Genomic DNA, 21,742 nt, shown 5'->3' on the forward strand with positions numbered 1-21,742 from the left:
TCATTCATTTGCAGAAGAGTGAATGATGGGTACATTTTCCCCCCTCCCCATGAGAGTACACTTAATAAAGAATGTACATAACTTAGTTGGAGAAAGCAGTTATATACACACATCTAGAAAGAGAACAGTATTTTTCTGAAATGTTTATCCAAAAAGGCATAAATATCTCCAATAAAATCTGGATTTCCCCTAAATAAAGCACAGTGAAATATTTTCTTCTAGAGAAAAATAACATATAATTTTAAACTAACCTTAATGCTACATCAAGGAAGGAAAGAGAATGGGGTATTAATAATTTTTTAAATGACTATATAAAGGTTATAAAAAGTCTAACAGTAAATCAGACTTCTTGGTTCACAGCACATCATCATCCCTGATCCATATAAGATGCCTCTTATGTATGTATATATGTGTTTAATGTATTATCTTTAAGAAAAAGTATTATCTTTTTATTTGTATACATTCTTGCACAATGCACTACTGTCTACGTATTTTATGTAATGTGAGTGTTACGCACATCTCACTGATTACTTCTGTCACTCGGGTCTATTTTTAAGACCCATCCATGTAGCTGAGTCTATGGCTACTCTGTCGTACAGTTCTCCACAGTGTCAATTTCCCAGGAGAGAACCCCAGCTTGCTTCTGTAAATAATGGTGCAGTGAACATTCTCATCATGTCTTCTACTGGACCTGAATATACCTTTGGGATATTCTTGGGATCTCTCTATATTCCAGGAGCAGAGCTGCTGAGTCAGAGATTTTGTTCTTACTGATAGGATTAAGTACTGCCAGATAATTCCTCAGAATAACTAAACCAGTCTACACTCCCACCTGTGTTACATCAGGCTTCCTATATGTCCATCCTCTGGCTATACTGGGCATTATTCACTTTTTAACATTTTTGAGAATCCAATAGGTATAAAGTGGCATCTTGTTGCATTAATTACACTTATCAGATTACTGGGTTTGAATGTCTCTTGCAGGCTCGCTTTACTTTTTTGTTGATTGCTGTTCATATCCTTAAGCCCATTTTTTTAAATTGGGCTGCTTTTCCTTTGGATTTGCCAAACTACCTTGTTTATTATGGTTATTTACCTCATATTAGGATTGCAAATATCTTCTGCCTGTTGTCTGTCAACATTGTCCATGGCATTCTTCATTGACTGTATCATTAATTTTGATGTAATCAATTACCTTATAGCTTATGCTTTTAAAGTTTTATAAAGTCTTTCCCTTCCTCTAGGTCAAAAGGTATTCTCCTACAACTCATTCTATTAACTCTATACATTCCAGTCTTTAATCCATCCAGGAGTCAGTCCATCTCTCTATTTAGTGTTTGACGGGAAACCAAGTTTTATTGACCTACGTATACTAAGCCCATTTTCCCAACACCATAGGTTAGACAGTGTAGCCTTTCTCTATTTATTTATGATGGCTTTTTATTGTATATTAATTTTCTCTTATAGACCTGGGTTGGTCTCTATTCTTTTTAAAAATTTTTGACTTTTCTTACATTGAACTCATGTGAGTTTGTAGGTTGTCTTAGTATTTGGTAGGACAAGTCTTCCATGTTTTTTCTTTTTAAGGTTTTCTTAACTACTTGTTTGTTTATTCTTTCCTACAAGTTTGGAGGATAAGTTTAACGAGTGTAAGTGTAAAAAATATAGCTGAGATTTTGACAAAGATTCCATTGCATTTATAATTTTGGGAAAATTTGACCTTCCTAAAATATGAAGTTATCCCATTTAAAAGCATGTACTTAAATTATCCAAGTCCTTATTACAGTTTGAAAGTTTGTTTATGCTGATGTTTTGTTGCAATTATGAGTGTTGGCTTATATAAGCAATAGCTTATATTTTGGTCATTGATGGTATAAGAAGACGCTACTGCTTTTTCTAAGTTAGTCTTGTATTTGGCAACTTTGCTAAGCTTTTATAGATTCTAATAGTTTTGTCAACTTGGTTTTCCCATTCAAAAATCAGGGAGGCTCCTTCTGATGCCCAATCTCAAAGAGTTGAGAAATTAATAAAGAGTTTTTAATTCACAAAGCTATCCTTTAATCAGGCCTCAAGATTTTAGTAGAATGTTTCTTTAAATGTTCCTTGAGCAGCAGTGCAATGAGATGCTTCTGGGCAAAAGGGCTCCATATCTTATTAGATTTGATAAACACGGTATATCCTTTTGGAGACAGAGAATGCACAAATTAAAAAGGTCCCAGAAACACAGCAATACAGAAACTGTTCAACTTTTCCAAACATTTCGACCACAAGTTTTTCCCAAATAACATTACCATCTAGATACCTAATCTACAAATTACTTATATTTTTAACTTCTATGTCTCAGAAGACTAGGAAAAGTTTGGCAAGATTTGAGATGTTGCCCATGAGTATAAGAATTTTAATCCTTTCTCATTCTAGATTAGAACGATATTGTGATGTGTTCAAAGAAAGCAGAGAGAATTTCTGCTCGCTCCTATCTAGTTTAACATGTGTCTTGATTATTGGACTCTGACACATACACTGTTGAATTTAACTTTTAAGTCAGTCTATTTTAATGAGGCAAATTACTTAAACTTTTATTCTTGTATTTTCTATTCTGCATTTAAAAAACCACTTTATCCTCAGGTTATTTGCAGTGGTTCTACAGCTTGCTGTTTCAGCATAGGAGTCCTCAGCTCAAGTGCAATCTCATGCCAAGACTGTTCTGCACGAGGAATCCAATGGACTTGAAGCTGGGTGCAAGGCCCCGGGGACCTGGGAGTCCAGTTCCCCCTGGAGGCAGTGCCAAGGAACACAGCTTGGAAAAGCCTCTATTAAAGGAGCAAAGTCCCTGGTTACTCTCCTTTAGTTTTTTGAAACAAACAAAACACTGACAATTCTAAAAACCTTTGAATCCTACTACTTTTCTCCTGAAAAATGGAAGATTTTCATTTAACCAAGTAGTGGAGCACGGTCACCTGGGATGGAGGCAGGAAACCATTATGTTTCCAGCTCCCGGTTAGCTACCATCCAGGTGTATGAATCTGGTGATGCCTCTTGGGTTGTTTACTTGTGAAGGCTTGTGTGGGGCTGTGGAAGCCACTGGATAGTCTGGTGTTTGGAACTGTTCTGCTGAGTTTTCACAGGGCTAGGGGTTGGGGGATACCCTTGGGTCTCAACTTCTCCCTCACCCCCTTCAAAGGAGCAGTTGTTTACCTTTTTGTTGGTAATTAGTTTTACATTAAACTTTATGTAAGGTTTCATTTGAAAGAAGAATAGAGTTCTTTGGCTTAAAAATAAGTATATATTTAAAAAATCACTGCACTAGATAACCTTACAGTCATTTTTAGCTTCGACATTTGGATGTGGAGATTTTTTTTAAAACCAAGACAGAAAATAAGCCTTTACCTGGAATGAATCATTTTTAACAGAGGATAAGCCAGGGTAAAAACTTTTCTCGATAAAGAACTCAAACCATCGTGGTTATTTTCCAGAGCTGGCAGTGAGTCACCACTTTTAGCTCTGGCGCAGCTCAGTATTAATGTTCAACTGCTATCTAGTTAAAGGAAAAAACTATTTCACTATTCTTTTGTGTGCTACTGCCTAAATATAAACGACATTTATTGAAAATACTACAAAAAACTCAATTCAGTGGGCGAATTTTTAAAAAAAATCCTAACTTTATTTTTATTAGCTTTAAAAACAATCTTGTTACAAGTAATCACAAGGATTCCAAAAAAATTACATTCTGCTTTTGTCACTTTGAGAGGACAATGGACATTTAAATGTCCTAAAAATACAGGATAGCCAAAGTTGACAATAACAAACTACTATAAACTATGGATTGTCACATCAAGCACACGAAAATACAGAATACATATATATAAATTACTGACCAGGTTTTCGAAGCACAATGAATATTCCCTACAATTTACAGTACCAGAAAAGTAATGTCCCCCAGAATGTAACACAAGATCACCAACATGTTCAGATAAAATAATAAATTCACCTCCTGGGTTCAATGAAGACAGAAGTCAAAGCTGGAGGACATGCATGATACAGCAGAAATGTAGATCGCTCCTCTCTGGGGCCCCCATCTCGGGGGCTGAAAAGCAGCGGGAAGAAGATGGCACAGTGACAGGATTAGCCACCTTTATCTCTCCTCAGTCTCCAGTCTGGTTTAGGAAGACTGGGGACTAAATAGAAAACAATATAGAAAAACATGTATTATCTGCATAGATATAGACCTTCCAGATGACAAGAATGAATATTCAGTCAATGCTATGCAGGAACTCCCAAGAGTCTGTAGGACATGATTTTGCTTCAAAAGGAAACAGTTTACAAGAGAGACCACACATGCCTAAGTTCAAAGAAGGTCCTTATGCTTTTGTTTACATGGAAGGAGACACTGACTCCACTCAATGTTAGTACCTCTTAACCTTGGCTGGAAACTTCTATTTTGAACATAACCATTTTTATAATGTTTTTGGTCAGTAAAACATCGTAGTTGTTACAATTTTCTATTGCTTTGTTGCCTGTGTATTTGGTATTAATAACAACACTCTTCAAATTATTAACATTTCCTCCTGATTCCTGGATAGAGACAACAATGGCATTCCAGTGAAGATGACCTGGCTGACTCACACCCCAAGGGGACGTTATAAAACAAATGTGTTTATCAAATTCTGGAACACAGTCCATAAACCTTATTCTTTAAATTTATTTAACCTTCTAAAAAGTGAGTTTCTGTAACAATGGACTTCCCACCCTAGCTAGGAGGCAACTAATTCCCTCATCTTTTGTTCCTTTTTATTGTCACGTTTATAAGTCACATGTTTCCTTTTGTACAGAAGGATATACATGCAGGTGTGTAAAAGAGAAGCAGAGTGAGAGAAAGGTTGACCAAGTTCACCTGCGTAACAGGTATGAAAGTATACAACTCCCAAGAAAAGAGAGATACCAGCAGACAAGGAACTTTGATGCACCAAAGAATTTCGTACATTTTCCACTGTTTAATTACGTCTGAGATCTTCCCTTTTAAAAATAAAACTGTGGTCCGTAAAAGAGTCTATATAAAAACATGAAGTATCGGTGAGTCTTTAATTTTTAACAGAGCTCCATTTTATGAGCGCCGAGTGCCAGTGTCATTGCACTGCAAACTATGTCCAAATCCTATGAGATCTCAAGTTGCGTCATTAGAATCACATTTCAAATACGACTATATATAATTTAAAATCTAGGAAAGCCCACATAAAATGTCAGCACAATTGCTGGCTACCAAAATAACATTATTTAAGTAGATTCCAATCCCAACAGTACAATGATAATAAAAACACCAAAACATGGAACATTGGTTTCATTCATGAAGTTACTAAGTCACTGCCTTCACTGGATGTTCCTTATTCACTGTATCCTTTCAGGGGAGATAGAATTCTTTTCCTTTTTTTTTTTTTTTTTCCTATTTTCTTATGACAGGGATTCACTGCTTCTGAGAGGCCAATGCAAGAAGAAAGGAGCAAAAGCCCTCCTGGGGGATTTGGGAAGCCAACCCAGTCCCTGTGGTCTTCAAAATAAGATGTTCATCTCTGTTTTCTCATCTGTGTTACATGAGGAGTGGATTGTGTCATTTCTAGAGACACCTTGGGCACTATGGCTGAGATTCTGAGGAAATCTAATCTCCACTTTCTATCACAACATTAAGAGATGGAGTCCCTGTGAGTGGGAAACAAAATGACTGTATTCTCAAAGAAGGATGGTGCTGTTCCTGCTCTGTCTCCTGGCAGCTCTGATTTGGACACACCATGTTCTATTTAAGCCTTTATGTTGAACTTAAAACTTCCTGTGCTCTCAAATCTGTGGATAGGTTTAGTGTATAAAGTATGAAGAAGCAAAACAAAGAAAATGAGTTTGCTCTCCCCCTGATGCTCAGGTCCCCAAGACAAGGGAATTGATTTTACTGATTCCATCTCTTAGCACCTTCAACTAGTTGATGCTCATACTAGTGCACTTTTTAAATGGGTTAATTTCCAGTTTCATCAGGTAGGTATTTCAAAAGAACCTAGAATGTAGGAGACAATGCACTGCCACACTGCAGGTTTTGTTGACTATCCTTATTAAGTGTTAGGATTTTCTTATCCTTCAAAAATGCTTTTTCCGGGGGATCCCTGGGTGGCTCAGCGGTTAAGCATCTGCCTTCAGCCCAGGGCCTGATCCTGGAGACCGGGGATCGAGTCCCACGTCAGGCTCCCTGCATGGAGCCTGCTTCTCCCTCTGCCTGTGTCTCTGCCTCTCTCTCTCTCTCTCTCTGTCTCTCATGAATAAATAAATAAAAATATATTTTTAAAAAATGCTTTTTCCGTAACACAAAGCATCATTTTCTTTCCTCACAATGCTCTAAATAATTTGATTCCTGAGATGAAATTATGATTTCTAAAGAGAACATGGCTACTATACTATTAGAGTTAAATCTAAGCAATAACTCAGTTTCCAAAAAGACAAATGTAACTAAACTTATTAAAAGGAACTTTGAAAAAGTACATGAGACTCATCTCTTACAAGATGGTTACGTGAGCTGGATATGAAAAAGTCAAAAAAGGACAGAGACCATAATATTTGAGATACTGGTTGATTTCACCACATTTAAAAGTTAATTTTTTCTTTTAGAGTTCACCTTATGGAAATATTATACTAGAAAGAATGAAAATATTAATGTTCTCCATTCAGAAAATTTTAATATATGTATATATTAAATAATAAATATTTTGTATTTAGTACATAATTATTTAACATATATATTTTGGTTTAAGCTTTTCTTCAATTCAATACTCTAAAAAAAATAAGGACAGAGAAAAAGAAATTTTGAGGTAATCTGCACTGCTTGACTTTAGAAACAGGTTATGTAAGTTTGGGATAGACTATTCTTTAATTGGAAGGAAGACCACGAAAGCCAAGCCAAATAATAAAACATTATGGATTTTGATCACTTAGAAAATTATAGCTAATAGATATTACCTAAAAGGAAATTTTAAAATCCCCCACTGTTGAAAATACATATATTTCCTGACATACAGGGTCCATTCTGCAAATGACAAGTTGGTATAACCAGATAAAACATTGGCTAAATGGTGAATTTAGAATGCAAAGTAAATTTATTAACTGGGTGCCAAATGACGATCTGAATTTAAGAAACTGCTTATGGGGGAATGCCTGGTTGGCTCAGTGGTTGGGCATCTGCCTTTGGCTCAGGTTGTGATCCCAGGATCTTGAGATCGAGTCCCATGTCAGGCTCCCCACAGGGAGCCTGCTTCTCCCTCTGCCTATGTCTCTGCTTCTCTCTCTCTCTCTCATGAATAAATAAATAAAATCTTAAAAAAAATAATAAACTGCTTATGGAATCACACATCTCAACTGAATTTATATTGAGGCTGAACAGTGGTGGACATACACAAATAGGAGAGCTTAACATTTCAGGTATTTGAGGGCAAGGAAAAATAGAAAAAAATAGAAAACTTTTTTTTTTTTTTGGCAATATGGTTTAAGTCCTCAGAAATAAATCCTACCATAGTAAGAACCTCTAAACATGCTACCAAAAATGTGCGGACACTATGGCGTGAATTTCAGCATTCTTCTCTCTGTGTAGTGGCAGCCACAGCAGTTTACCAACCCAAACTCCTGTATGCAGCCCCTTCACGCACATACCAGGGAGCTCCAGATGTGAGATCAGAGAACAGAGATCAGCAGAGCCACCTGACCAGAGCAAAGTCTTCTTAGTTACAGGACTTTTCTGTAAAGGGACAGCAGAATCTGCACAGACCACACAAAGTTAAAAAGATGCCCGTTTCTGTGTTAGGAGCTTCAACTACCCACTCTGAAGCACAAGTAAAAAACAATTCTGTTTTAGGGGAAAATGCCAAGTGTCAGCCAGGATACAATATTGCACCAAAAACAAAGTCTCACTAACTGAATGATCTTGATTTCCTCCCGTCCTTCCTTGATTCACAGAAAAAGAATATGTGTGCCTTTTCTTTCAAAGCAAACTGGAAAGTATCTATACAATTAAAAAATGGTCTTCAGACAATCTTGTCATTACCTTTTCTAATTTACAGTCTCTGAATGACACACGCACAATATGTATAACATTAAAAAACTCAACCAGTGACCGAGGACAGTTGGATATGCTGTGGGCTAGCATGTGGTCACAGATGGCAGACTTTGGTCACCACCTGAGGTCGTGATTAGCCAAACTCACTGGTGGTATGTCCCGCTTCCAAAGTAGCAGTTTCCTGGGAGGGATGACGCATTCGGGACAGTGGGCTGTGCGTCACCTTCCTCTCTCAAGTAAGGGTAACAGGGAAGAGAGTAACATTACACCAATGTAACCCACTGGATTCCAGGAGTCAAAGTGAATTTGGCATTTCCTCTCCAAGGCTAAAGAAAGAACTACTTGAGAAAAATGACTCTCTATGAATTATTCTGTATTTCAGATCTCTTTTTGTGCAAAAAATTTCATGTGTATTGAATAACAACCTTTGATCAGTAGATAGATTAGTAGGAAGCTATTACACCATTACAAAATACCCACATTCGATTATTAGAATTTTAAGACTATTTTCAAATTCATAAAAATGGTACTGCACTCGGTGACTACAGCTTTAGTTTTTGGGTAGCCCATGCTATATGGAATTGGGGAAATTAACACTGCTGGAGGGAGCCAGGAATCAAACAAATTTCCTAATTTGCTACTGCTTAAAAATGGTCAAGAGATGGGACATGTTGGTGGCTAATCCTTTCATTTAAAGTGCTGTTCAGGATATCTGTTAAAATTTTGAACAGGTAAAATCAGCTGCTACTCTCTGCTGTGATCCAGTGCTGGGGCAGTGGCAACACCTTGCCTCACCTATTCACAACCCCCAGCCTCACCTATACACACGTTGAGCAGCAAAGCACCGGAGGAGCACAGGCCTCTGGTGCTGAGCCCAGGAGGGCAGCTGCCTCACACCCCCCCCAGAGGCTTCACAGCGCCCCATCAAAGTTCTGGGGCTCACTCAGTGCTGCGGCTGGAGGTTCGGGGCGCCTTGTCTGGGTAATTTTCTGTTTGGGGTTTTTTGTTTCTTCTTCCTCTTCAGTTTCACTTTCACAGACATGAACCACCACACTTGGCGTTGACTCTGTTCCTGCATGGAGCTCGTATTTCTCTCCTGGGGAGGTAAGCAGCAGAAAGAGGAGTTTGTCTCTTGAAACTTCTTGTTCTATTCATATTTTAATTGATTACTGGTTTTTAAATCCTATGTCAGAGCATTTGATCTTGTTTTGGCATTAGAGATCTGATACTTTAAGGTTCTTATATAATCTTGTCCTTTGAAGAAATTAGCTAGTGAGGAGTAATGAGGTCTCGGGAGTTAAAATGGAAATGTTAATTACTATTCTATGGACAGTATAAGTAAACTTGCTTAATTTCGGGATGGTTTCAGTTTTCCCTTGGGAGACATTTATAAGGCTCCAGGCAGCAATCTCTTTATTATAGGACCTCACACAACCATGACATTGCTCTAATATTTAAAAGCAAGAAACCACTTCCCCCTCAAAATGCCTCTTGTAGACTCCCTTTATAAGATAGTCCCTTCCCAACATAACATTATTATAGGGGCAACTAGTCTGAAACAGCAATGGCACCGATTTCCTATATTATTTTAAAGGGATGAAAGAAATCAAAGATAAAAAAGAAGTAAAAAATAACTATAAGAGAAGAATTTGGAAGGAATAATATAGTATTGCCACCAATTCCTTGATATAAGTATTCAAAGTAGAAGTCTGTCTGGTACTTTATTGGGATGGGGGAGAAGGTAACTAACATTCGCTAATAGCTGTTATGTATTAGTAGAGCCTGTAGCAGTTAAAATTGTGGTTACATTTATTGAGTATCATGTATATATCACTTAATCCTTATTAAGCACACTGAAAGGTAGCTACTATGATTGCTATCTTAGATGAGAAAATGAGCTCAGAAACTGAAGCTAAGTAAATTGCTCAAAATCACTAAGTTAGCAGGGTGCCTGGCTGGCTAAGTCTGCGGAGCCTGCGATTCTTGGTCTCAGGGTTGTGGGTTTGAGCCCCACACCGGGCACAGAGATGACTTAAAAAAAATAAATTCTTAAAAAAAAAAAATCACAAAGTTAGCAAACCATAGAGTCTGAACCCAGGTTTGTGTGGCTGTATCTTCCACTCTGATCATGGTCTTTAGTTGAAAAGTTTCTTGGGGGTGGGAATAGGAAATATGAGCTTGTTACCTGGTCCCAGTTTGGAGACTGCACAGAGTAAGTCGTAGTTTATAACTGGCATCGCGTCTTCCCCCTGCTTCCACCCCACCGGGGGCGATGCAGGTGGGGAGATGAGGAATTGTTTGACTGGCTGGGGCGGCAGTAAATACGACTTGTCCCGTGTTTCACTGGACATCTGTACCTGTGGGCAAGGAGGTGCTCAAAACCAGTTCATTTTCCTCTTTAGGCTAACTGTTACACCTCTTTGGAGAAAATGAAAGATTTCTCCTCAGCAGCCTGCGTCTCCCAGGGGCTGGGTCTGGGTCTGTGTGGTTTACCACCAAGTGTGTAGTACACAGCACAGTGCCTGCATGTACCAGGTGCTCAGTAAACGGCAGCTGAATGAAAACGTAAATTGATAAATAGATGAATGAACAATGAATGGTAATAAACCTGAATTTCAATTTTATCTACTTTTCTGAATTCCAATTTTAGAAGAGATTAGGTTAGATCATCTCCATCTCAAGCAGCTTCACCAAGAAAGATTCTGACAACATTCATTTACATTTTCATTTGGATCATGAGACAACTTTTTTTTTTTTTCAGTTTGAAAGCTAAGACCAAAATACTTTGTTGAAGATAAAAACACCACTCCTAATAACTGAGTAGAGGTCTAATGCCTCTACATCATCAATTCTTCAGAGAAGAAACTCGTTTGAGAGTCCTAGCAAGCATAGCCAATTCTTGGTAACCTACAGGCTACTCCGCAATTGCAGAGCCTGAGCCAGCCTGTCTGCAGCGCTACACCACCTCCCTGGTCAGATCTAGGCTGGCAGCTATTTTCATGGGGGTGTCTCATGAATCACAGAACACAGAAAAGACTTCAGCGACTATTTTTCAATTCTCCCAAGGATGTCACAGCCGAGTGCCATTCTAGACACACAGGAGAAAAGTAAATTCACTGGTCTTAAGAGATTAGGGCTTAACCCTTATGGAACCCCAGCTGAGAAAAATTGCCAGAAAGATGAATTCCTTAACTATTATCATGAGCAAAACAAAATTAGGAGGGCAAATATGCTTAGGAAGTATTTATATGTCTGTAAAATGAAGAAAAATATTTTTACATTACTTGCTGATTGGGATTGTTTAAAGAATCCTGATATAATACCCAAGAAAATGGAGAAGTGACCATATTTCGGGATGGAGAAAAAGAAGTTTCCTTCTGAGAGGATGCATCATGAAGTACCTGTGCAAAATACAGCTTCAGCTTCTTCCCATTGAAGTCTGTTTCGTTGAGTTCTATTCGTGCTCTTGCTGCTGCTTCTGGTTTGCTGAAATTTATTCTGACTCTTCTAAAGCTTTTAAACAACTGAAACGTCACCTGGTCATCGTAGACAGTGAAAAGTGCTTCAAATCTCTCCTAAAAATTGAGGAGCAGCAGAGCAGAGTGGGTGGGGGTGGGAAAGAAGGAAAACCTTTAGCCAAAGGAAATTTAAATCATAAACAGAAGTAATGGGATGGAACTCATGATTTACCATTTTTCCAAATAAGCATAGTTTTCCTACAGGTGTACAAGTTGTCATATGCTAAATTCTGCCATTTGCACTTACTTTAAAAGTAATTAACTTTATTATTTATCATATAGGTTCAAATTATAAAATGGATAAATGTAAAGTATCATAAAATAAATGTAAGCTATAAACAAAGATACAAACATGCATCACAGAACAAGAACACTGTACTCTTGAACTTCCCAGTGTCATAGACTCATTTTTCCCATCGCATTTCTTTCCTCCATCAAAGTAACCACTCCTGGTTTTTGTACTTATTATTCCCGTTAGAGTTTTATTTTTACTTGTATCCCTAAAGACTAAATCACATTGCATGTATTCTTCTGTAACTTTTTGGAAGCTTTTTTCCTTACATTTTGTTCCTAAGATTCTTCCTTGTTACTGGAAGTCATTCTTTTCTGCTGCTACAGAGTATTCCACTGTAGATTTATTTACATTATCTAATGTAGATACGATTTATCTAAATTTATCTAATTTCTCTAATGCTGCTGAAATGGACTGCTCCGTATTTTCTGCTACAGTGGTGCTATGAACATTCTTGCCCACGTCTCTTGGTACCCAAATGCAAGAGTTCCTCTGATGGATATACCTGTAAATGGAATTCCTAGGACTTTGAGTTGGCACACCTTGAACTTTAGGAGATAACGCCAAGTAGTTTCCCAACGTGTTTGTACCAGTTTACTCTCTATGAGGAGAAATACGTTCTAGTTGCTTCCTATCTTTGCCAACACTTGATACTGCCTTTTTATTCACTGGGAGGAAGGGACCATGAAATGGGCTCTAAGTTTGGCTATCACTCATATTTCTCTGAATGAGTTTGAGCCTCTTTTAAAAAAAATATTTATTTGAGAGAGAGAGAGAGAGAGAACACAAGTAGGGAGAAGGCAAGGGGAGAGGGAGAAGCAGACTCCCTGCTGAGCAGGGAGCCCAACATGTGGCTCAATCCCAGGACCTTGGGATCATGACCTGAGCCAAAGGCAGACACTTAGTGGACTAAGCCACTCAGGTGCCCCAAGGTTGAGTCTTTTTGTGTTTATTGGTCATGTGGGACCCTCTAAATGTGATATGCTTCTCTGTATCTTTTGCCCGTTTTCCTACTGGGTTGTCATTTTTTATTGAGTCATGGAAGTTCCACAGAGATACTAATTCTTTGTCAATTATATGGGCCATTAAATAATTTTTTGCAGCTCCTTCATTCTGGGGGTGTTTTGGGTTTTTTTTTTTTTTTTGAGAAACAAGCTTAAATTTGAACATAACTGAATTTATCACTTTCTTCTATGTTTTCTGTGTCTTAAGAAATCCTTCTCTATTTTGAGATCACATTGATGTTCTCCTAGGCTGCTTTCTCAAAGTATTATGGTTTTACCTTTCACATTTAAATCTTTCCTCAGCACAAATGATGTTTATGTATGAAATGCCCCTACCAGCAACCACTATCATATTTCTATCATTCTATGTAAGATTGTATTTTCTAGAATTGTATATCCTGGCTGTCTAGAATGGCAGAATTCTCTGAGATCTAGCTTCAGTGGAACATTTTACACAGATGTGCCTTTTTGACATCACTGGCTTTTAATTGAAGGACTTAGTCCATTGTGATTACTGAAATTTTTGGAAGTCTACATCTTATCTACCTTTCTCAGATTTTCTTTTTTTAAAGATTTTATTTATTTATTCATGAGAGACATACAGAGGCAGAGACACAGGCAGAGAGAGAAGCAGGCTCCAAGCAGGGAGCCGGACGTTGGACTTGATCCCAGGACTCCAGGATCACACCTTGGGCCGAAGATGGTGCTAAACCACTGAGCCACCCAGGCTGCTCTCTCAGATTTTCTATATTCTTATTTCCCCCCTTTTTCCTTCTTTTCAATTGATTTTTTCTTTTTTTCTATGTACCCCCCTTGGATAACATTTCTGTGAAAGATGCTAATGTGTGCATCTAGCCCCTTCTCTAAAGATGCTTAATATCCCACAGCCATAGTCCATCTTTTAGAAAGGTAAAACAATGAAATCTTTCTCAAGGTTCATTTGGGAGTAGTAGGTCATTCCACAAAAATAGCATTTTTTTTTTTTTTGGTAAAAAGTAATAGTATATATATAACATTCTAAATATTTTGAGATAAAACAGAGCAGGAAAGAGGGAGTCCTTCTATAAGGCTGAGAGAAAAAAAAAAAAGATCCTATTCCCCTTTGTTAATAAATTGAAATAATGAAAAAAGCTAACTTCAACTGCCAGATTAGCAACATTAAATTCTCTTTACTGGTCACTTTTATGCAATAGTTTAATAAATGAAATGTAACAAAACAGATAAAAGGAAACTCTCAACACCTTAAGAAATACTTCTTAGGCCTGCCAATGTAACATAATAAAATAACCTGTAAATTAGTTTGTTTTTGGTTTATGTGAAGATCCTTCAACTATTTGTTGATACTGAAGTAAAAATTGTTTAACTTCTCTCAATTTTAACACTTCTACCACTTTGCAATATTTCTCCACTTTGACAAAATATAAAATGATTTGTGATCAAATATATATTTTCCTAATGTTCAAATATCCTTTATAATTTAGAAAACATCATCTGCTTAAAAATTATATTATTTTTGTTCATTCATGTAAAAAATATATATTAAGCAACCAACTGCATGTCAGACCTTATGCTAAGTGCTGGATTTCCAATGTACCACAAGCTGCTTCAAAGGGAAGTGAGTTTAAGATCAAGTTTGTTCTTATTTACTACATTATTTCTACACATTAAAGTAGTATGGATGAATAAATATTATAGACATAGTAAGGATTTTTAAATAGCACATTGGTTCTTAAAAATAAATGTATATATGTAAATATATTAAATAATTATTAATTCTTCTGGGCACATTTCAGATTTTCCTCAGCATCCATTAGAAAGATGGTTGGCGGGGATCCCTGGGTGGCGCAGCGGTTTGGCGCCTGCCTTTGGCCCAGGGCGCGATCCTGGAGACCTGGGATCGAATCCCACATCGGGCTCCCGGCGCATGGAGCCTGCTTCTCCCTCTGCCTGTGTCTCTGCCTCTCTCTCTCTCTCTGTAACTATCATAAATAAATAAAAAAATTAAAAAAAAAAAAAAAAGAAAGATGGTTGGCTTCCTCACTTTTTAGGAATATTAGAATTGAGATTTTGTGAAATTATATTCCATTTAATTCTTGGTAGATGCTCACATTTTGAAAAATAGGTATTAAAATTCCTTGACTTGAGATAGTCAAAATATCCATACTGAGGGGCGCCTGGGTGATTCAGTTGGCTAAGCGTCCAACTCTTGGTCTCAACTCAGGTCTTTTTTTTTTTTTTATTTTTTTTATTTTTTTTATTTTTTTTTCTTTTTTCAACTCAGGTCTTGATCTCAGGATTGTGAGTTCAAGCCCCGTGCTGGGCTTGAAAGAAATGAAATATCAATACTAAAGGCAATGGAAATGGAATGTAGAAGAATGAATTAAGAATGGTTTATATTAGTATTTTGTCACTCTGTACATTAAACAGTTTCTCTTACTGAGGATAAAAAGACTATGTGTTTATTCCTAATTCCTACAACAATGAATTTTTTGTAGTTAGAATAACATGAAATCTTGCAAATGAAACCACTACTTGCTAATTATATCCTATTTCCTTTCAAAACATTTTTTTTCTCACTCCAGAAATATACTGTAACTGCATGTAACAAGCAGATGATAGCCATGGGCTCAATGGGTCTCTCTTTCTAAATTCAAACATCTGTGAATGGATTCAGAATTATACAAAAACAAAGCCATGCAAGGGCTGATCAGTAAGCTTTTCCTAAGTTTTGTTAGATCTTTATCTTTCTCTCCATTTTCATGAATTATGTAACATGGTTTAAGAAATGTGTGATTTCTCCCAATGAGGCGCTATAGGGAACACCAATTAATGTGGAAGCAAAATGGATCAGTTTCCTTTTGAGGAACAAGGGGAGAGCCTCTGGCTGGTAGCTCCGCCCTTGCGGTATTCACAGGTACTAACAGGTGGATTCCTGAGGCTGCCTCTGACACTGAGCATAGCATGAAAGGGGTTCAGAAACTGCAGGGAGGAGGTCATGATCTATCCACACAGACTGAAAATAACTGGTGACAAACATTAATTCACTCAGAAAAAAAATCACGATTTTTCTCCTTAGAACTGTTTTAGAAATAATTCACTTTTCTACATTTCTGAATTCTTGAATGATATAAAACGAACACTATCCTATAAATGGGTGATGCTTACACATTTGCTCTGATAGGAAAATGAAGATCCCAGAAAATCCAAATCGCCATCAAGCACTCTATTTTTCTAGCGGTCTCTTAGTATCCTCTTGGGCAGTACATCTATAGGAATAAGACAAAATGGACAGTCCGGGTGGCTCAGTGGTTTAGCGCCGCCTTCAGCCCAGGGTGTGATCCTGGAGGCCTGGGATCAAGTCCCACATCAGGCTCCTTGCATGGAGCCTGCTTCTCCCTCTGTTTCTCCTCCTGCCTGTGTCTCTGCCCTACTCTGTGTGTGTGTCTCTCATGAATAAATAAACTCTTAAAAAAGAAAAGGAATAAGACAAATAATTCTGCCTAAAAATCAATCCCTAAGGCTTTTCCTGTTATATAAGTTTTCCACAAAATACAGACCAGAAGTTGCCTTCATATTCTGAAATCACCTGTGCAATTAGCAGTAAAAAGGACAAAAAATACCTTGCATCTAAAATCCGTCAAGGCAACCTGTAACCAACAACTTTCTTGGGAATTCAGGAAGAGTACTTTACAGCTGGGCAACAGACTAAAATCAAGAGACGAGTAGAAAAGCTTTATGGGAAGGTGGGTTTCAGGGAGTGACAGATGAGGTGTGTATTTCTTGACATTTCTGGAAACGCCCTATCCTCTGTTCCCCATCCCAAAGCAGTGAAGGCAAGGCTTACCAACTTCACCGAGGAGTAAGTTATGAAAATGATTTGCCTTGGACAAAAGGGCCTGAGGAGCCTACCACTTCTGTGCATTAAGAACAATTTCACTGTTGAGAAGCAGCAATGCTTCAATCCATTCAGTTGTGAAATTATCTCTGGAGTCCTACGGCAAAAGGCTTTTCACATTCCATGTCTGCCTGTAAACCCGAAATAGAAAATTCATCTCTCCAGCAGGTTCACAGATGTCGGAGAGGAGGCCTCCACTTCCACCTGGGGAAAGGCAAATGCCTTTGGTTGTCCTCAATATCACTGCTAAGTCAGAGGGATGGACTTTGCTGACTTGGAAGAAAGCCCACAAACTCCCGGGTGTGGTGAATTTAAAACTTTGGTAATTGAGTACTTGTAATAGTTCTGGGCCTTACTTCCTCTTTCCTGGTCTCCTCATCAATGAAGTAGGAAAGATTGGGGAAGAACAGGTTTGGCTTGAACTTCACATCCAGCCTCAGGTTTCTCTGAGTCAGGAGAACGGCATGTGCCAGTCTACAGGCGCTCTGATGGCTCCTCAACATGGTGGTCTCTTTCCCCTGACTTTGGTGATGAGCACTAGCTTTGATGAACATACCAAACCCTCCTCTGTATCTGAAAAGAGGACATAAGTAGAAACCATCCATTCCTGAGGAACAGAAGCACTCTGCTCATTGGCCTTTATCATGGATAAAATATTCCTTTCTTCATCCAGTTAGCAGAGACTGTCCACTTCTTCAAACATGAGACCACGAAAGGAAGACCTCAGGAGGAATCCATACCAGGGCAGATAACCTTAGGAAGGTCTGATGGCTTCTACCAACAATGGACCTTCTAAAGTAACAGAGCTCACGAGCTACACCGTCTGGCTTTGTTTCCTGGCTCTGTTATATAGCTGTGTATCTCTAGGCAGGTAGCTTATGTTTGCTGTACCTAGTTTCCTTACCTGTTAATTGAGGATACTAGAAGTACCCACTTCATTGGGTTATTGTAGAGGACAGAGTGAATCCTCACAGCTCTTAGAATGACAGTAGGGGGTACTGTTACTGTTACTAACAGAAATAGGACAGAGCTTTGCTAGTAGTCCACTTGCTATTCTGTGGTCACAAAAAAATAGCTCCTCTTCTGTAGGATGTGGATTCCCTGAGAAGGAGGTGAATGCACAGCAATGACCCAGCATGAACTGGATGGCACATACTATGGAGGCTGCCCCTGGAAAGTCAGAATCGCCCTTCCTGATAGTACTCTAGTGATTCAGATGCCCCTCATTGCTGGAGCAGTCACCTGGGGACAGGATCTCCCAGGAGATCTGGCTGCGCTGGCAACACCATACCACTGATTAATGACATCAGTGTCCACCTCCTCAGGATCTTCAGGACCTGACCTATGACCCCTGACTCTTTGACACAGAGACCACAGCTTCTGTTACGACACTGAGGAACTTGAGTTACTCTGTAATGAAACTGGGAATTGAGTTGAGGGCAAGGATAGCAGGATTTTTTTTTTTTTTTTTTTTGTAGCTATAGCAGAATTCTCCATATTGAAAAAAATACGTCGTTTTCACTTCCATGGCTTTTCATCTTTATTAATTTTGTCTTGTGGTTTTTTTTTTTTTTTTCTGTTTCTTAAAATTAACTGTTTGGGAGTGGCCTTTGCTATGCATGTATTCATGGTGCCAAAAATGAAAAACCATTTAAAACAAACAGAAATGGCTGATATGAGGTTATTAAAGTATAGAAGGAAAATGTAAGGCAGAAAGACAGGATGTTCTTTAATCAAGGTAAGTTATGCACAAAGATCAAGAATGTTCCATCCTCGGGCTTGCCCATGTGCTCAGGGGTTGGCAGTGACTTGAGGATCCAGCTCTGTGGCCTCCATCTAGATATTCGTGTGTGTGTGTTTGTGGGGTCCTGTTAAACTAACTCTTCCTTGCTGTTCATCTACACTCACTCATTCGATAAGGCTGGTCCTATCCTAGGTGCCAAAGCTACCAGGACTACCTACTCTGTCTTATTCCAGGGTACAAGTTTGTTTTCTGGTGGTGTTTTCTTCAAGGACATTGGAGGGTGAAGGTAATTTTTAAAGTTAGAGACACATCTTTCCAAAGACATATGTCCAAAACAGCCATGGGAAAGAACTTATATGTATTACTTGCTCTTTAAAAAGAAAAAAGTAGCATTCTTCTTCCTGAACATTTAGTCTAGAAGACTGCAGGCAAAGCCAAGTAAAGTAGATGTGTCCATGCTGATGGGGAGCAGGATACCGTAGTGGCTCTGAGCAGGGTGTCAAGAGTCCAAGTGGCATGAGAAAGGTGGTTACCTGGGAGGCAGGCTTGGCAGAGGGTACCAGAACCCAACAGGGTTAGGACAGTGTGCCCATGAGGGTCAGCCCAATGCAGGGTATGGAAGCTCAGGGGGCTGAGGAGGGTGCCTGTGCAGGAAGACTGCCCAGAGCAGGGGAAGAAGAAAGGTATCTCAGCAAAAGGGCGGGCTGACAGGGTGTCGAAGCCCAGGTGAAGGGAGCAGGGTGAGGAGGGAGGTCTGTGCAGGGAGGCAATCCAGCACGTGGTCGTGGAGCCCCCCTGGGGTAAGGATGTGTCTGTGTGGGAGGGTGGCCCAGCGTAGCATACTGGATCCTGAGGAGGATAAGGATGGCACCATGGAACTATCAGAACCTGGGTGAGGTACAGAAGACTTTCATATGGTAGGTCTGGGTGCAGGATGTTGGAGCACAGGGCGGGCAGGGAGGGCATCCACATGGGAAAGAGGGTGGATGAGGTATTTGTATATAGAGAGAGTGACTGCATAAGCAAACAGTAAGATAATGGAAGCTAGTTTTCTGTCAAATAAGAGTTACAGATTTGAAACAGGAGAAAACTAGAAATGAAATGTTTAGTGCTGGACTAGAGTTGGAAATATGACTGTAAACACACATATGCATGTATCTAGATATCTCCTGGCTGGGTCCACTGAGAGGCCCAGGAACAGTGATAACTAACTCATATGCCTAATCTGGTTTTTAAATACAGGTCTCCACTGGAAGGAGTCAGGGCTCCTTGGAGAAATGGCTGATTCTCGGGCTGGGGCAGGCAAGGTACAAGACAGTTCTGGAATATCTTGTTGTGTTTGAGAGTTTAAAGGCATACTTAAGAGAATGATGGGCACACGTCAAAGAAGACATAGAAGCTATTGTGAAGGGGCAACTACTGGCCAGCCTGGGACAAATCTGAGTAATGACAGTTAACAGGCTATGACCAAGAATTAGGATCGAAAACCTGGAATTGTACTGATATAAATAAATGAATATATTAAAACTCTGATGGGGAAACGGGACATTTACAAATATCTCCTGCAAAATAATTATTCATTACAAAGAGAAACATTATAACTTGGCAGTAGACACATCTGGCAGACACCAGGTTAGTCAAGGGCTCACAGTGAATTTTGTCAGCAGTGGGTCAAATGGAAATCCCACGACCTGACAGGATGTAGTGACAAGAGCATCATGTCTGTGATATTCCTGCCAAAGCCGCACAACCTGGATCTAATCCCGAGGAAACATCCCACAAACACAAATTGAGAGACATGCAATAAAATAACCAGCCTATCATTTTTGAGTGTGAACACCAAGAAAGATTGGGAGAGACTAGAAATTCTCCCAGGCTGAAGGAAACTAAAGGTGTCTGACAGCTAAATGCAATGCTTCAAAAGGAGCTGGATTTTTTTTTTATATATATATAAAGGACATTATTGAGACAACTGGCAAATCCTGAATGGGGGTCTGAGGATGAAAAGGGTGTAACATACCAGTGTTAATTTCCTGAATTTTGTGTTTTCTGCCAGGAAAAGGTCCTTGTTTGCAGGAAACACATATTGTAGTACTGGGGTGATGGCCATCATTGCTGGCAACTTAATCTCAAACTAGTTAGGAAAAAAAAGAATTCTTTGTACTCCCAAACCAGTAAAGATATTTTGATATGCACTCCCAATATATTTACCTACTTATTTATATATATACATACACACACATGCACATACACACATATATGTTATAGACATGTTTTGCTATTCTTATGTCACCTATAAGACTCGTACAAATAGAATGTAAATTACAATAGGAAATAAATAGAAAAGACAGGATTATTGAAATTAATTTATGAAACTTCAACATAAATGCTGGGGAGTATTGGTATCCTGACCCTGTAGATGATCCTTTCAGTCTTATGCAGCACATATTTAAAGAGCAGCAAGGTCAAAAGCTGGGCTCTGGACCAGGCAGTGTGGAGGCGGCGCGTGTGCCCATTCAGAGCTGGCTCACTCCTGAGTTATCCCCACCCACGGAAGCCCTGCTTTGGACAGATTACGAACATCCACACAGGGTAATCCAGATGTTTCTTAGAACCTAAGAGCCTTGAGTGCTGCCTTGATTTGGGGAAGGGTGGATCTTTCCCAACTGAAATGAGATTATTGGGGCAAAAAATCTTTACGGTAGGATAGGTGCCATTATATATTCTGATAAAGGTAAACTCTAAGACATTTTGGCTATACACATTAGAGAAAAGTTATTTGAAAGACGGTAGGATCAATTTCAGTTAAATTACCAGAAGCCAAGGATGACCCAATATCATACTGGTTCTTTCTCATTATTCAGGTCTCAGCTCAAACACCACTTCTTCAGACAGATCTGCGCTAACCACTCTCATTAAAAATGACCACCCATCAAGTGACTTCTTGTCCTTCTACTATTTTATTTTCTTCATAGTACTTGTTCTATAGGAACTTCTTACTCTCTTGTCTGCGTCTTAATTTTTCTCTTCCTATGCTCCTATGAGGACTGGCACCTTATCTTTGTTCAGTGGTCTCCCTAGAACCTGTAACCGTGGCTGGCACAATGCTCAACAAATACTGCATACATGCACCAAGACAGAATGCAGCATCTGTAAACCAGTGATGTCTAAGAACATGACAGCAAAGCACCTTATAATTCAGTGATATT

The 21,742-nt window shown here is 38.9% G+C and overlaps 1 protein-coding gene across 17 annotated transcripts in view; it reads right to left on the reverse strand.

The window, feature by feature from the left end:
- Window positions 1-21,742, reverse strand: part of RCAN3 (RCAN family member 3) — a 49,827-nt gene that overhangs the window by 11,186 nt on the left and 16,899 nt on the right. For 6 of the 17 annotated variants that reach the window (XR_007404577.1, XR_007404578.1, XR_003136498.3 and 3 more), the window contains exons 3-6: window positions 11,482-11,655; window positions 10,266-10,437; window positions 9,024-9,176; window positions 7,678-7,782 (exon numbers count right to left, since the gene is read on the reverse strand). Coding sequence is in view for 10 of the 17 variants with exons in the window: in XM_025446864.3 (XP_025302649.1) it covers window positions 7,678-7,782; window positions 9,024-9,176; window positions 10,266-10,437; window positions 11,482-11,655 (604 nt within the window). In the remaining 7 variants the exon portion in view is untranslated. Of the gene's footprint in view, window positions 1-3,639; window positions 9,177-10,265; window positions 10,438-11,481; window positions 11,656-21,742 lie in introns of those variants that run through there. The other 11 variants (XM_025446868.3, XM_049098835.1, XM_025446867.3 and 8 more) reach the window with 5 other exon arrangements.

Source organism: Canis lupus, chromosome 2, assembly GCF_003254725.2.
Source record: "Canis lupus dingo isolate Sandy chromosome 2, ASM325472v2, whole genome shotgun sequence".
Classification (NCBI taxonomy): Eukaryota; Metazoa; Chordata; class Mammalia; order Carnivora; family Canidae; genus Canis; species Canis lupus.